We start from the raw sequence: 15,297 nt of genomic DNA, 5'->3' as shown, positions 1-15,297 counted from the left end.
AGACAGGGGGCAAATACTTTTTCACGGCACTGACATAGGCACTTAGAATTACTGTTTGTTTTATTTTGTACTGCACATCACAAACAACAATATACAAAACAATTAAAAACAAAGCATTAATATTGTACTGTTATCATATACACACGTATTGCACAATAACACAAAGCAAATTAATCATCTACTTGCTGAAGCGGTTTTTATTTTAGCCAACGAGGTGTTCACTTGTGGCAGCAATGCACTAGCAAAAGTCACAAGGCAGTGACATCAGCTCCCTAGCAACAAACCTCATATGTCGGGAATGGATTCTTTCAATGCAGCGGGTTTGTGCATTTGAGAAAGGAGAGGAAGACACATGAAATTAATTGGACACTGAAGTTGATGAGAATCAATTACCCTCCGCTGTACGAATTAAAACGGTGTATTGCTTTTTATACAAAAAAATGAGAAAAAGCGGGTTGCGTAGAGGATTTATACTGGACCCTGACACCACCGATAAAACGAGGGAGTGGTTGTACAGTATTTGTTAGCCTATTTGTTTTTCTATGGGTCTCTCGCTATATCGCGGCCCTCGATATATAACGGATTTATATTGGACCCCGACACTCGCGATATATCAAGTGGGTGTGTATATGTATATATAATAACAACAATAAATTAAACATGCCTACTGGCACCAGAATTTAATGTCGGTCTCGCTATATAAGGTAGCCTGGCACTAGAATCTAGCTCCAAACTTTCACCCGATCCTTGACATTCCAATTGTTTGAACAGTTGGAGGAGGAGGTGGAGCTAGACAGCAACTTGGATGATGACCCCTAATTTTGGCGAGTACCAAACCATTTCTGCTGGTACTCATGGGAGAACCTAATGATAAGTTATGTGATCCCCCGATTATAATTTCTCATTATAATCATCTTTTATTATAAAACCACAAGAAATTTGACATTTAAAAAATTGACAGCTTCTCAGCACTCTTTTAATTAACCTTTAAAATCAGTCAAATAGTGTAATAGAATGCCCTTAATGACAGTCATTTCATGAAATGCAATGAAACTTTTTGGCATTTCATGTAATAATCGAATAAAACAATCATTTCACAAAATTACTGAAAACCTTTCAAATCAGTCAAATAGTGCAATACAATGCCTATAACAGCAGTCATTTCACAAAATGTCTTTTAGGCATTGAGTAAAACAGCCAAATAGTGTGATTGGATGCTCCTAAAAATCAGTCATTTTGCGAAATGCCTGACTTCACAGTTTGCCTATAAAATATATATGTTTTTTTTTTTGTTTTTTTTACCATTCAAACCAATATTCAGCGTGCACAGTAAATCCAAGATAGACTTCCGGGTTAATAATGAGATGGTTTTTTTGCATTAAAAGGCTTTATTCAAAAGTTTTTTTTTTTTTTTTCAAATATCTAAGTTAAAACTGAATAAAATCAATTTAGATTTGTTTATGTTTAAATCTAAAAATACGTTTGACCACCCTAAGATTAGTTATCTCCCTTCTTGGCAATCGGTACTTTGTATTGGCATCAAGAGGATTTGAGGGACCCTAAATACTCTTTCCCTTCGGATTTCTCTGCCATATGGACGAGCTAGTAGTACGAGCGCCATGGTATGTCCTAAAACAGGATCTGTGATGAAAATTGCTACTTGCGGCTGCTGTCTGTCTGTCGCAGGTTTCTGGAGAAAATTGTCAGTGTCACAGCCCTGCAAACGTTTTCTGAAACCCATTTTTTTATTTATTTACGATGTGCTTATGATTTTGAATCAGCACAAATCGCGTTTATGAAACAGGCCCCTGAATAACTGCTGTAAATTTGCCAAACATGCTAGTCTTGGAAATGGTACTAGAACTAAGCCACAACAGCACTTTCCATAACCTTTAGCCAAGATATGGATATTAAAGATGGAAACTGGTTGACTCATTAGATGAAAGACATTACTTTTTTTTTTTTTTACCGGAGAGATAACAGCTGCCACCTTCAAATAGTCGTCAATCCTGAAAGCAACGTCCCCCGTCCCCCCCAAGTACTGACACAGAAGACTAGTTGATCAGATTGCAGGATATAGTGCAATAAAACACTTGAAGGTTATGGAGCAATAACACACATCAAGGTAACAGGTGTTTAAATATACTTGTTTGCTCATCTACAGTCCCTTAAAATGTTTACAGATTGCATTTAAAGCTAAACAGATAACTTTTTAAATGTTATCTCTTTTTACAGATAATATTTAAACTAATAACCTGCAGCGGACACTAACCCAAATTACCTGTCCCTTCGGTAACCCCTCCATCTCACGCAGTAACATTTTATTTTGACCTTGACACTAGGAAAAAAGTATGTATCTATAACTCACCACGTCTTTTTCAGTCCCTTTGTCTCTTTTATGTGTTAAATAAGCTTCACTCTTTCTGCAATATTAATGAAAACAAAAGCAGTTCTTTCATTTTTTCTCATCTTCACAGAAAAAGAATCACACCAACTTTTAGATCCAGAATTACTATCTTTCAGTGTCACCCCTCATCAGGAAAACTTCTGGCAATCCTGCAGTGTCTCTGAATTTGTATTTCTTTAAGCACCGAGCAGACTTGCCAAGTCTATTCAGTGTTGACCTGGCTGCCTATCTTGGCCCTACACCCATATTTGTTGATCAACACCTGAAACTCTTATCAATATGCGGTTAAGATTTATAACACTCCCCCTCCTCCAATCTCTCAATTTTTATCTTCTGGATTATCCTGTGTGAGGTATTTTATTTGAACCCACATAAAAGACTAGAAAATGGTAGCTGATAAGTACAGATGGTGCAACAAGTGACTGCTTCACACAAAAAAGCATGTTTGTATGCTTGTTTTGTTAGAGATTAATGATTTCTGTAATTTACAGTTCCTGCTTTTGAGTAAATTGCCTGACTGAGTATTACATCAGTAAAATCAGTTATCTGATATACAGTACCTGGACCTGCATTTTGAGAAGTCTAGTTTTCTTTTTCAAGGTATCAAAGTTACATGTTGTAGGAGGTGGGGGATGGAGGCTGTTTCACGGGGTCAGAGGTTATCCATTCCCCACACAGGAGTGGATGGTGCCTTATGGACCAGGCTGCACAAATACTGCTGACGATTATTTACAATCTATATTTTCATTAAAACAATATTTAATACTGTAAAATTATACTTACTGTGCACATATGCAAATGAATATTATAAGAATTATCAAGAGCACCATTGCTGCAATCAGGCTGGCAATAATAATCTGCTTTTGGTCGCCTCGTTGGTAGAAAAAATCCAGTAATTCACATCTGGATCCAATATAACCATTTTCACATCTGCAAAGGATATAAACAAACAGTAAGAGGTTGCACTACTTATATTTAGGGCTTCTGTTTTTCGGGTTTTATTAATTGTATTTTTCAGTGCTTATTTTGAACTATTTTCGAGTTTTATGTAAATCGTTTTGTTTCGGGGCTTTCATTTTTGATATACTGTATTAAATTAGTGTTTTTGGTTACTTTCCAAAATGCTTAGCGGTTTGTTTGTTTTTTCTGTCAAAATATGTATAGTCGTAACTCGACAGTACTTGCACACTTAAGTTGTACCTTCTTTCCTTTGCTGTCTTCCACAATAAAATCCTTATGGTCACAGGCACATTCTTCTGGGGTTTTTGTGTGTAGGCATTTTTGTTCATTTTGCCACAATAATGTTTTAAATCCTCTGTATCTTAACTGTAATACAGCTTTAAATCCTGCTAACAAGCCTCCATCCTGGTTGTAATCTCGTTTTAAATCTTGCAAGCGGAGTCTCCAATAGAAATGTAAGGATGTGCTGTCACTAGCTGGGGCGGGTTTAAAGTATTCTGAACGAATGAATGATAGATACAAGTCAGGAAGGCGGGACATTGTCCAGCAACACTGGGAAATGTATGTATTATTATTTTTTTTATTTTTTAATAGAAAAAGGGTAAAGTCAACGTAAATTGATTAACCATTTCCACAGTTTTTCCGATGTTTATTGGCTATCCACCAATTTCATTTATTTTGTGTCGGGGGTGTTTTATCGGTTTAAAACCGAAAATCAGAAGCCCTACTTATATTGCATGAAAAGGGCTAATTGATTACTGAGGGTTAGCCAGGCTTTTAAGTAGAGGGACTTTCAAACTAGTTTATTATGCTACACAAGCATAAACTAGCATTAGATGCCTACAGTATATGGGCTGTATTCTCAAAGCTATTTACTCATCATTAGGTTAGAAAAGAAACTTACATGCATGCTGGCTGTTGCTCATCCACCACATACCGACACTTCCCTTTGATGCAGTAATGTTTGTACTCTTTAGGACATTTGGAGAAGTGCCCTCTTCTTTGTGCATGCTCAGTGACTTCTAGAATGAAAAGAAATGGGATTCAAACACTATAGTACAAAATGTGGAATTAAATTACATGAGATAAATACAGTAGCTCAGACATAAAGTCTATTACATATAAAGAGGAGATCAATCAGTGCACTTACATGAACATAAGAATTACGATATTTTTCAGAATATATATATAGTTTTCCGAAAACTAATTATGAAATAAAAAATAATGAAACAGTTTTCCGAAAACATGGAAAAATTCCAAAAGGGAGTTGTTTTTTTTTTTTAAACACCACCTAGAATATTCCAATAGTATTCCGAAAACCAACATAATTTATGTCATGTAAACACACTTTCCAGTGATAGTGTACTGCACATGTGCAAACTTTGATGTTGGAAAACATGGAACAAGTATTGAACAGCAGTTTGCTACGCATGAGGAATGACGGTTGTATTCATGTTATTTTTCTGAAAAGTGATTTAACATTGGATAGAAAAAACTGTTAGTTCCAAAAATGCAAGCACTGCTGTGATAGATGAAGGCTGCAATATGGTAGAGAAGTTATGACAACTGAAAAAGATTCTTTTGTGTCAAAGCAAATGGCTGGCCAGCAGCACACGGCTGTACAAACAAGTCCTTTGACCTCCAGCCCTGACATGAAAGAAGCTTGCCCTTCGGGGAGTCCACTGGGGTATAAAACTAGTTAAACAGGTTTTTTGCTTAGAAAATACAGCTGGTTTATGAGGGGGTCATAAAGCTAGTTTTCAAGGGGACCAGAAGAGACCAGGCTCTAAGACTTCAGAGAGATCAAAAGAGTTAATGCCACTGGGATCAAAGGGTCTTAGGCAAAACGGAGAGATAGGAACAAGGAAGATGACAAAAACCAGATGTATGGACCTTTTTGGGGCACCAGGGGTCTGAGGAATGCACTGAGTTCAGAGGTCGTCACACTAGACTACACACACACTCACACACACACACTCACACTAAATGAAATATATGGTAACAGGATAATGAGTTGTACCTTTTCTATTGGTTAAGTGTCAGAGAAAGAGGAGGAGAGAGACACCTATGCAGAAGGGTATTTAATGTCATGCAACAATTGTAAGAACGAGTATTCTGTTTGTCCTGTACCTGGGACCAGACTCCCTGCATATTTCAATAAACCTAACAACTGAGTGAAGAAAAGGACTCTGTGCATTTTCTTGAATCTACTTACTCATCATCCTCTTTTTTAAGTTACTTCATTTGACATCATTGCCGCGCACATGATTATTTAAGCAACTATATCCATATGTCCAGACAGAAAATACAACAAGCACAGCGGCAATAACAATGAAACCTTTTGGACACACAGAGACTTAGTACCTGAACAATGGGAGTTGGGAGAACGGCATTTTTATTTTGTCACGTTCCCATGCTGGGGACTTTGCCAAATACATACCAGTACATTTATATTAAACCTACCTCTCCCACTCCCCCTCCCCCTCCAGCACAACACAGAAAACAGCCACTGGAAGTCCAGCCCTTGCAGTACAAGCATGCTCCATCAGGCATTCCTCCATGCAAACTCTTATAGCTGCCCAGGATATAAATCTAATAAAAAATGCATTCTGTATCTTTAATTGTGAATTCATATTATTAGCTGAATCAGTTAGTCAAGTCAGCCCCTCTTCACAGATCACACACTCTCCATCTCCACAGATCAGGCGCACGATGTTACAAATAACTTAATTCTGCAAACAGTATCATCTGTATTATAACCTTTTGTACCGGTCATTTAGGATCCTGTTGCTTCCAATTGACGCGAGAAATGGATTTCTAAAACTCATTGCCTGAAGCCGTAAAGCAAGCTGTCCCCACTGTCACAAATCAAGCAGTCACTTGCTCAGGCACTTCTGTCTATCTCCGCACCCACCCTACATCACAGCTGCCAATATTCCACGATCGCAAAAACCAACATTTACCAGTTCCACCCACTAGGGGTCCTCCCCTTTCCCAAGAATAACATTCCCCAGTCATGAGTCAGGTTCTTACAAATTTTGGTGAACTGTTTTTTTTTTTTTTTGTTAATTGAATAGTCTGCTACACCTTCTTACTGTGCTTTTATCGTGGATTCACATTATCACATTATCAGTTCTTCTAGATCATCAAACCATTTTGAAAAAATTGAACTTCTTCGCTCCTGTGGCATCTCAATTGTGTCACATCCACTATTCAAGGAACACATTCATATCTTATCTCCTTGTTCTGTATACTACAGTAAAATCCAGCTCATTAGAATATTGCTCCTCTCCACCGAGTGGCGAGATTAGTAAAAAAAAAATTGCATTGGTGGCGCAGATGCGGGGAGCTGGGGGTCCTCTTTTGGGGCCTAAATAAATAAATAAATATATTTGGATTGATTGTTGTTTAGATTATCATCATGTGTCCATTATTTTTCTTTACTGACCATCTTTGCACTGGTGGTGCAGTTGCGGGGCAAGTGGAGCGCACTTGCCAACCTTGCAGGCCAAGCCCCGTTGGCCTCAGCCAGGAAGGTTCTCCGAGACAAAGAGGGAACACCCAGCCAAATCTATCCCAACAATCTCATTCTTTATCACTCTAGGTTCCCCGTGGGGGAAGCATTGATGTTCCCCAGCCTTAGGGGCCGATCGGCTCGGTCTCACTTCTGTGAGGGCAGCTCTCCATGAGACAGAGGAGCAACCTCTTTATTCAATCTCTCGTTTTCCCGTTCTCTATCAATCTAGGTTCCCCTTGGGGGACTCACAGATGCATCCCAGCCTTGGAGGCTGATCGGTTCGGTCTCACCTCTGCAAGAGTTGCTTTCCATTAGCCAGGGGGAAACCCTGTACTCTTTACTAACAATTTGCTATCATCTGCACCAAACTCCTTCTCTGCCCCCTTTACATGTTTTCCTTCTCTCTTTCAGCGTTCCTGTCTCCTCGCATAACTCGGCCTTGGAGATCTGACCGCAGCGGCCTCCCCAAGTGTCGGCCCTCCTTAAGTCTCACCTCTGCGAGCCAGGGGGAAATCTAAAGTCACAAGCACATCATTCCTATTTAAAGTCCAGGGGCTTTACTCCACACAGCCCTAGCACATGTTCCATGAATATGTAGTACAAGGGATGCATTTATATTTTGTGTTGTATCTAAAACAAAACATAAATACAATAATTAATAGATTTCAGATATCAGTGACGGACCAGTTTGCACAGATCAATTTGTTTAGTTTGGATAAAGTTATATTATTCATTTAAATAAAGTAATAATACTTTGATCAAAAGAGAATTCATTATTACAACTATAGTTGTTCACAAAGAAATTCCCTTTACCGTTAGAGCAGTAAATTAATTTTAGCCAGTTCAAATGCATTGAGAATTTACAGTACCATAGTTTGCAGACACTGATGATTTAGAATGTACTGTATATGGTAATATACAGTACCAGTCTACAGGTAACCAGGGAGAGAGGCAGATAGATAAGTTCCTGCTTTTTGTAATTGTAACTACTACATTTGGTGACATTGCAAGGTGGTGTTTGAATTGGCTGAGTTAGTGTGTGATTAGTACCAGGTGAGTGGCTAAATTGATTAGCAGTTGATTTTGCTATTTGATTGGTTTCCACACAGTTTAGTTGGTTCTTTTGCCAAGCAGGTGTAACAACATTTATTCAAGCAGCTTATTTTAGCGCCAGCAAGAAGCGCCAGCCAACAGAAGAGCCTCAACAAAAGAGCCGGGAGTCTAGCTGTGGGAGTCCAGCGAGGGGAGGCCTGCGCTGAGACACTGGTCGAATAGATCCACACCTAACAGCGCTCTGGAAGAAGCCATCTACTAGTCAGGTCTGTATCCTCCACCCCACTGCTCCTACTGTGCCTTTTGTCTTGCTTGTCCTGCTATGACTGTCTCTCACATCCCTGTTCTGTCCTCCCGTCCTCGTCCTCTGCCCTCCCTCCGCTGCTGCTCCTCCAACCCCTCTAACCTCATTTCTCTGCCTCTCCCCCCCTCCCGCACACTCTCTGGTGCACTCTGGAACTGTCACTCTTCTGCTAACAAAGCTGATTTCATCTCTGCCTTTGCCTCCCACCTCTCGCTCGATTTCCTTGCTCTCACTGAAACCTGGCTGTCCCCTGATAACACTGTTACTCCTGCTGCCCTGTCCTCTCTCTACGTCCTGTCCCATACCCCGCGTCTCACCGGACGGGGAGGTGGGACGGGTCTTCTCCTCTCTCCCTCCTTACTCTTTTCTGTCCCCTCCGATCTCACCTCCCTCTCTGTCACTACCTTTGAATTTCATGCAGTCCAACTAACCTCTCCCTGTCAACTCCTGCTCATTGTTCTGTACCGCCCCCCTGGGCCTCTCACTCACTCTCTGGATGAACTCGACTATCTACTCTCCTCCCTCCCCTCTCTGTCTACCCCGACTGTCCTGTTGGGTGACTTCAACATCCATCTCTCCAACCCCAGCCACTCTGCTGGATTCCTCCCTCTCCTTCACTCCTTCGACTTCTGTCTCTCTCCGTCCCCTCCTACCCACAAAGCTGGCCGTCAACTGGACCTCACCTTCTCCAGGGCCTGCTGCCCCTCCAACCTCTCTGTCACCCCCCTGGACCTCTCTGATCACTATTTCATCTCTTTTTCTCTGTCTCTCCCCCCTCTCCCTGCTCCTCCTACCCCCACTGTCACCTCTCGCCGTAACCTCCGCTCTCTCTCCCCCTCTGTCCTTGCCTCCACTGCTCTCTCTCACCTCCCTCCTATCGACTCCTTTTCACAACTCTCCGTAGACTCTGCTACCTCCACCCTCTTCTCCTCACTCACCTCCTCCCTCGACTCCCTCTGTCCCCTCACCTCCCGACCTGCTCGCCCCTCCCCTCCCCATCCCTGGCTCTCCTCTGTGCTCCGCTCGGCAAGAATCACACTGTGATCTGCTGAAAAGAAATGGAAGAGAACCAAACTCCCTGCTGCCCTAGACCTTTACCGCACTCTCCTCTCCTCCTTCTCCTCTACTCTCTCCTCTGCTAAATGTGCTTATTTCCAATCTGTAATCCAAGCCTCCACTAACAACCCACGTAAACTATTCTCTACCTTCTCCTCCCTCCTAAACCCTCCCCCCCTCCTCCTCCCTCCTCTATCTCCCCTGACGACTTTGCCTCCTTCTTCTCTTCTAAAATCTCAGATATCCGCAAACTCTTTAACACCTCTCCCTCCCCCGCACCCCCTCCTGCTCCAACCCCTACACCCACTACATCCCCTACTAACTCGCCCTCCCTCTCCACCTTCTTGCCCCTCTCAGACTCTGACCTCTCCTCCCTGCTCCAGGCTCACAAACCCACCACGTGTGCCTTGGACCCCCTCCCCACTCACCTCTTTCAAGCTGCTGCTCCTGCTCTACTCCCCTTCATCTCCTCCCTCCTCAACACCTCTCTACTTTCTGGCATCTTCCCCTCTGCCTTCAAAAAAGCCTCTATCACTCCCCTCCTCAAAAAACCTACCCTCGACCCCACCTCCCTCCAGAGCTACCGTCCTGTCTCCCTCCTACCCTTCCTCTCCAAAACCCTCGAGCGGACTGTACACCGCCAGCTCTCTGCTTTCCTGTCCAACCACTCTCTGCTTGACCCTCTCCAATCTGGCTTCCGCTCTGCTCACTCCACTGAAACCGCCCTCCTGTCTGTCACCAACTCACTTAAGTGTGCCCGAGCTGCCTCTCTCTCCTCTGTCCTAATTCTCCTCGACCTCTCTGCTGCCTTTGACACTGTTGATCACTCTATTCTACTATCATCTCTCGCTGACCTGGGGATCTCTGGCACTGCTCTGGCCTGGTTCTCCTCCTACCTCCCCAACCGCACTTACCAGGTAACCTGGCGTGGAGCAACCTCCACACCTCGCCCTCTCTTAACTGGAGTCCCCCAAGGGTCAGTCTTGGGTCCTCTCCTGTTCTCTCTCTACACCCGCTCCCTGGGCCCCCTCATCGCATCCTATGGTTTCTCATACCATTTCTATGCTGATGATGCTCAGATTTTCCTCTCCTTCCCCACCTCTGTCTCCACCATCTCCTCCCGTATCTCTACCTGTCTGTCTGCTATTTCCTCCTGGATGCACTCGCATCACCTCAAACTCAACCTCTCTAAATCTGACCTCCTTTTCTTTCCCTCCTCCTCCCCCTCCTCTGATCTCTCTATCTCTGTTCCTCTGGAATCTACCACACTCTCTCCCTCTTCCTCCGCTAAGAACCTTGGAGTCACCCTGGACCCCTGCCTCTCTTATTCCCAGCACATCTCCACTCTGGCACGCACTTGCAGATTCTTCCTGAGCAACATCCGAAGAATCCGACCCTTCCTCACCAACTATGCTACCCAGCTCCTGGTCCAGGCCCTGGTACTCTCCCGCCTAGACTACTGCAACTCCCTCCTGGCTGGCCTCCCTGCGTCCGCCACCCGTCCGCTCCAGCTCATCCAGAACTCTGCTGCTCGCCTGGTGTTCTCTCTACCTCGCTTCGCCCATGCTACTCCACTACTCCGCTCGCTCCACTGGCTCCCGATCACCGCTCGCATCCAGTTCAAGACTCTTGTACTAGCCTACAGATGCCTTGATCAGACTGCACCCAGCTACCTCCAGACCCTCATCTCTCCCTACACCCCCACTCGACCTCTCCGCTCCGCCTGCACTAGAAGACTGGCTCTACCTCCGCTACGCTCCCCTGCCTCCCGAGCCTGCTCCTTCTCCACCCTTGCTCCGCAGTGGTGGAACGACCTTCCTACAGATGTCAGGACTGCCCAGTCCCTGACCACATTCCGGCGCCTCCTTAAGACTCACCTCTTCAAACAGCACCTGTAGAACTCCTCTGTTGTATCCTGGGACACTATCACCCTTCATTTAAATATGCTTTATTTTGCTCTTATCTGCCCCCTATTTTACTGCATTTAATCCTGTACCTCAGAATATTGTAATCTGCCAAGTGTTTAATCTGTAGTATTTTGTACTTAATCATATCCTGATGTAACTATCACTATTTAATCATATCCTGATGTAACTTTCACTATTATCTGCTGTATTATTGAATTGTGGTTTGTCACACTTGAGAATTATTGTATTTCTTGTTCTTATTGTATGACTTATATTGTAACACTTGAATGTATTTGTATTTGCTTGCGATTGTAAGTCGCCCTGGATAAGGGCGTCTGCTAAGAAATAAATAATAATAATAATAATAATAATAATAATAATAATAATAATAATTTATTGAACACAGTATAAGAAGTTGCAACTTTACAAAGTCTAATATCTGATAATTCCTGTCTCAGTTTTACTGCAGACTGAAGTGAGCCCTCTGTTCCTAATTCAGTTTTCCCGAATACATTTGTCTTCCGAAAACTTGATCTCATGTAACCGTACTGAATGATTTGATTACAATAAAGCTGAAATATTGGGGCTCCCGAGTGGCACATCCGGTAAAGGCACGCCACATGAAGTGCAGGATGCACCCTATAGCTTGGAGATTGCCGTTTTGAATCCAAGCTATGCCACTGCCGACCGTGGACGGTAGTTGTCAGGGAACAGCGCACAATTGGCCAAGCGCTGCCCAGGCAGGGTAGGGGTTTGGTAGGCTAGGGAGTCCTTGGCTCACTGCACACTAGCGACCCCTGTGGCTGGCCGGGCGCCTGCGGGTTGACCTGTACGCAGTTTAGAACTGTGTGGTCCTCCGATGCTGCAAAATCTGGATATGGCTGCACGGCGGGCTTGTAGAGTGAAAAAAAGCAGATGGCTGACGGCACTCGTTTCGGAGGACGTAAGCGCTCATCTTCGTTTCTCCCAAGTTAGTTAAATAAATAAAAGCTGAAATATTCAGATAAAAGAAATCAAGGTAGTTCATACCTAGTGACATTTGTTAATGCTTTAGAGCAGTGGTTTTTAACCTTTTTTTCTTTAACTGTACCCCTTCTGCCTGGAAGTTTCAGCTCAAGTACCCCTTTACAAATGTATCTCTACAACAGTACCACAGTTGCAATAAAGGGCAGAATAATCTGATAAATAAATAAAAAAGCAGTTTATTTAATATATAATTCATGTCACAACAGTTTAGTTTAGGACAGAATACCAATCTGTAATTCTGGATGCAAAGAATCAAAAGACAGTGTTTTGGGAATCTCTTTTGAAACACACATATTTGTTTTCTATTTGGAAAAGTTATTATAAATAATCCAAAATAGTCAGCACTAAATGTTCATCATGTTAACATTTACTTCCCATCTCAGCATAGGTGCCATTTAATATTTTACAACATCAAAAACATCAATTTCAAGAAAAAAATAAAATACCTAACAATGATAAGCTTTTTATTAAGGCAACATAACATGATCCAAAGGGACTCGGTATAACTTTGTCACTTTGCACTTTCTGTAAATGTTTTCTTCCATGATTTTTCTTTTGCAAGTAACAAATATATGGGTAGTTGACGTGGCGTGTTGTTTTTGCTTTCCATGGAGCAAAAAACAACAATAACTTAATTTTATTTTGTTTAAAACTGTGTCATATAGTAAAAGGCTATGTATTTAATCTAAACTATATGAAAAGTTGCAAAATGCGCAACAATTTTGGGGGGAATTTTGAACTAAACTTGATCAATGTCCACTGGTGTGACTGTTATGAAGGGCCGCAAATTTGAAAAACATTGATAATTTTAAGAAGAATTAGTAAAAGTCCACTCTCAAATTCCTGGCATGTCAACACAGTAGTGTATTTATAAGAATGATATTCCTCAAGTCTATACATTATTATTATTATTATTATTTATTTCTTAGCAGACGCCCTTATCCAGGGCGACTTACAATTGTTACAAGATATCACATTATACATTATTTCACATTATACAGATATCACATTATTTTTACATACAATTACCCATTTATACAGTTGGGTTTTTACTGGAGCAATCTAGGTAAAGTACCTTGCTCAAGGGTACAACAGCAGTGTCCCCCACTGGGGATTGAACCCACAACCCTCCGGTCAAGAGTCCAGAGTCCAGAGCCCTAACCACTACTCCACACTGCTGCCCTATACATGACATTTTTAAATAGTTATGATAGGTTATGTGTTGTCCACAAAGAGGACGTCCCGCGGTGTGACACCATAATGCGATTTTAAAACATGCATTTACTTGGACACCATTGCAGAGAAGAGGGTTCTTCCTCAGTCGGGAAGTATAGACGACATCGCTAGAGCACATCGTGTGGCCAGAGGGCGAGTTTTTTTTTTTTTTATCATAAATGTTAAAAAATATTGCACTTTTCTAGCACTGCCCTTTGCATCCATCTGTTACATCCTTTGGTGTGACAGCTTTTAAACTATGAAAACGAATAAGAAAAGAGTCCAGTGAGTTAAAATGGAATGCTTGAGAATCACCACAAGGCTCCAAAATGGCCAAACATCATGAGAAGTACATTGGTGTGACAGATATGTCCACTGGTGTGACACCATTTTCATGTCACTCCAGAGGACACAGCTGTCACACCAGTGGACATGTTCTCATAATAAACCAGTGTAAATGGTGTTTTACAGAGTTATTTGCACCAATTGAATGTCATGTTGAACATTTTAAGTGATGTGGGGTACATTTTATGCAAACTATTTTTCAAACAAACATTAGCAAATCATTCCTTGTTATGCCTGTTAAACCTCAAGTTTCATAGAGTTGGCACATTTCTCAAGCTTGTGTTAAACACATTTCAAGTTCTTTTGTTGAATTGTTACATTTAAAAGATTGTATGGTGTTCACAGATTTTTGAAAGTTTCATAAAATATATTTTTGAAAGGGAAAAATCTCACTGCTTCTTGTTTCTTCCTTTGGTGTGACATGGTGTCGTTTGGGGTGACGCTTATAAATGAGAGGGCAAAAAAGGTTGAGTCCAAAGAAAAATATGAAAATAACTGTAGAGTATGTGGCAGGTAATGTCATTATACCACACAAGTAAATTCATGGATTTTTAACAATGTGCAGAAAAATCACAGCAAATCTTACTCAGAATTTAGTGGGAGACACCCGGGTTTCACCATTATAACAGCAAATTCTGTCTCATTTCACTTGATAATCAAAAGATAGTCAATGATCTAGAAACAGGAGTAATCAAGGATGAAGAGAAACAATTTTGTTATCAAAATGAGATTATTTGAAATGTTACATAAACATATTTTATGGTGTCACACCGCAGGACAAATTCAAGTCACTGATGCATTAAAAGGTCCATAAAATTGGACTGAAATTTAAAATCCAAGGTTACGACATATTTGTTTGAGAACTTCAGACTCAATGTAATGCAACTATATGGTTTTCATCATCAATATGAGATTTTTTCTTTTTCAATTTCCAGACATGACTTTTTGTCAACTACCCATATACATTTTTGACTCAAAACGATACACAGGATAATCTGGGTTTACTAAGACATAAAACAATTCAACCAGCCACTATTGCTGTTAGTAAAATGCAGCCGTACCTAATATCAGATATGAAATCTGCTCAATTAAAATCACGCATTAGTACAGGTGGATGATTTTAAAGTATAGTCAGACTGTAAACTTTGAGTTGCTATTCAAAAATGTATTTTACTTTACTTTTTGCATTTCTGAGTCATCCTGTGTACCCCCATGACCCTATAGAATACTCCATATGTTATACCCTGTATGCCCCTAGATACACTGTACAGCAGCTCCTATTTACTTCGCTTTCCCTTATTTCTAGCATGTGAACCAGAAGTGTCCGTCTGTGTTTAGCAAAAAGCAGATATTATGCACTCAAGATGGAAGTCACTGTCTTACTCATACTTTTCATTATTGACTGAGAACCATTAAACAGACATGTGTGATCTTCCGAAAAAAAAACACCTTTATTTGGGGGGTTTGTAAAACAAATTTAAAACGCCTCAACAGAGGAACTAACATA

At 41.5% G+C, this 15,297-nt stretch overlaps 1 protein-coding gene across 1 annotated transcript in view; it reads right to left on the bottom strand.

Annotated features, from left to right (window-relative positions):
- The window catches only part of btc (betacellulin, epidermal growth factor family member), a 46,524-nt gene that overhangs the window by 15,858 nt on the left and 15,369 nt on the right, over positions 1–15,297 (bottom strand). The window contains exons 3-5 of the mRNA XM_059026320.1: positions 4,272–4,389; positions 3,191–3,337; positions 2,369–2,423 (exon numbers count right to left, since the gene is read on the bottom strand). Of these exons, the coding sequence (XP_058882303.1) occupies positions 2,369–2,423; positions 3,191–3,337; positions 4,272–4,389 (320 nt within the window). The remainder of the gene's footprint in view (positions 1–2,368; positions 2,424–3,190; positions 3,338–4,271; positions 4,390–15,297) is intronic.

This window comes from Acipenser ruthenus, chromosome 1, assembly GCF_902713425.1.
Source record: "Acipenser ruthenus chromosome 1, fAciRut3.2 maternal haplotype, whole genome shotgun sequence".
Taxonomy (NCBI): domain Eukaryota; kingdom Metazoa; phylum Chordata; class Actinopteri; order Acipenseriformes; family Acipenseridae; genus Acipenser; species Acipenser ruthenus.
This window is presented reverse-complemented; position numbering and strand designations above follow the sequence as displayed.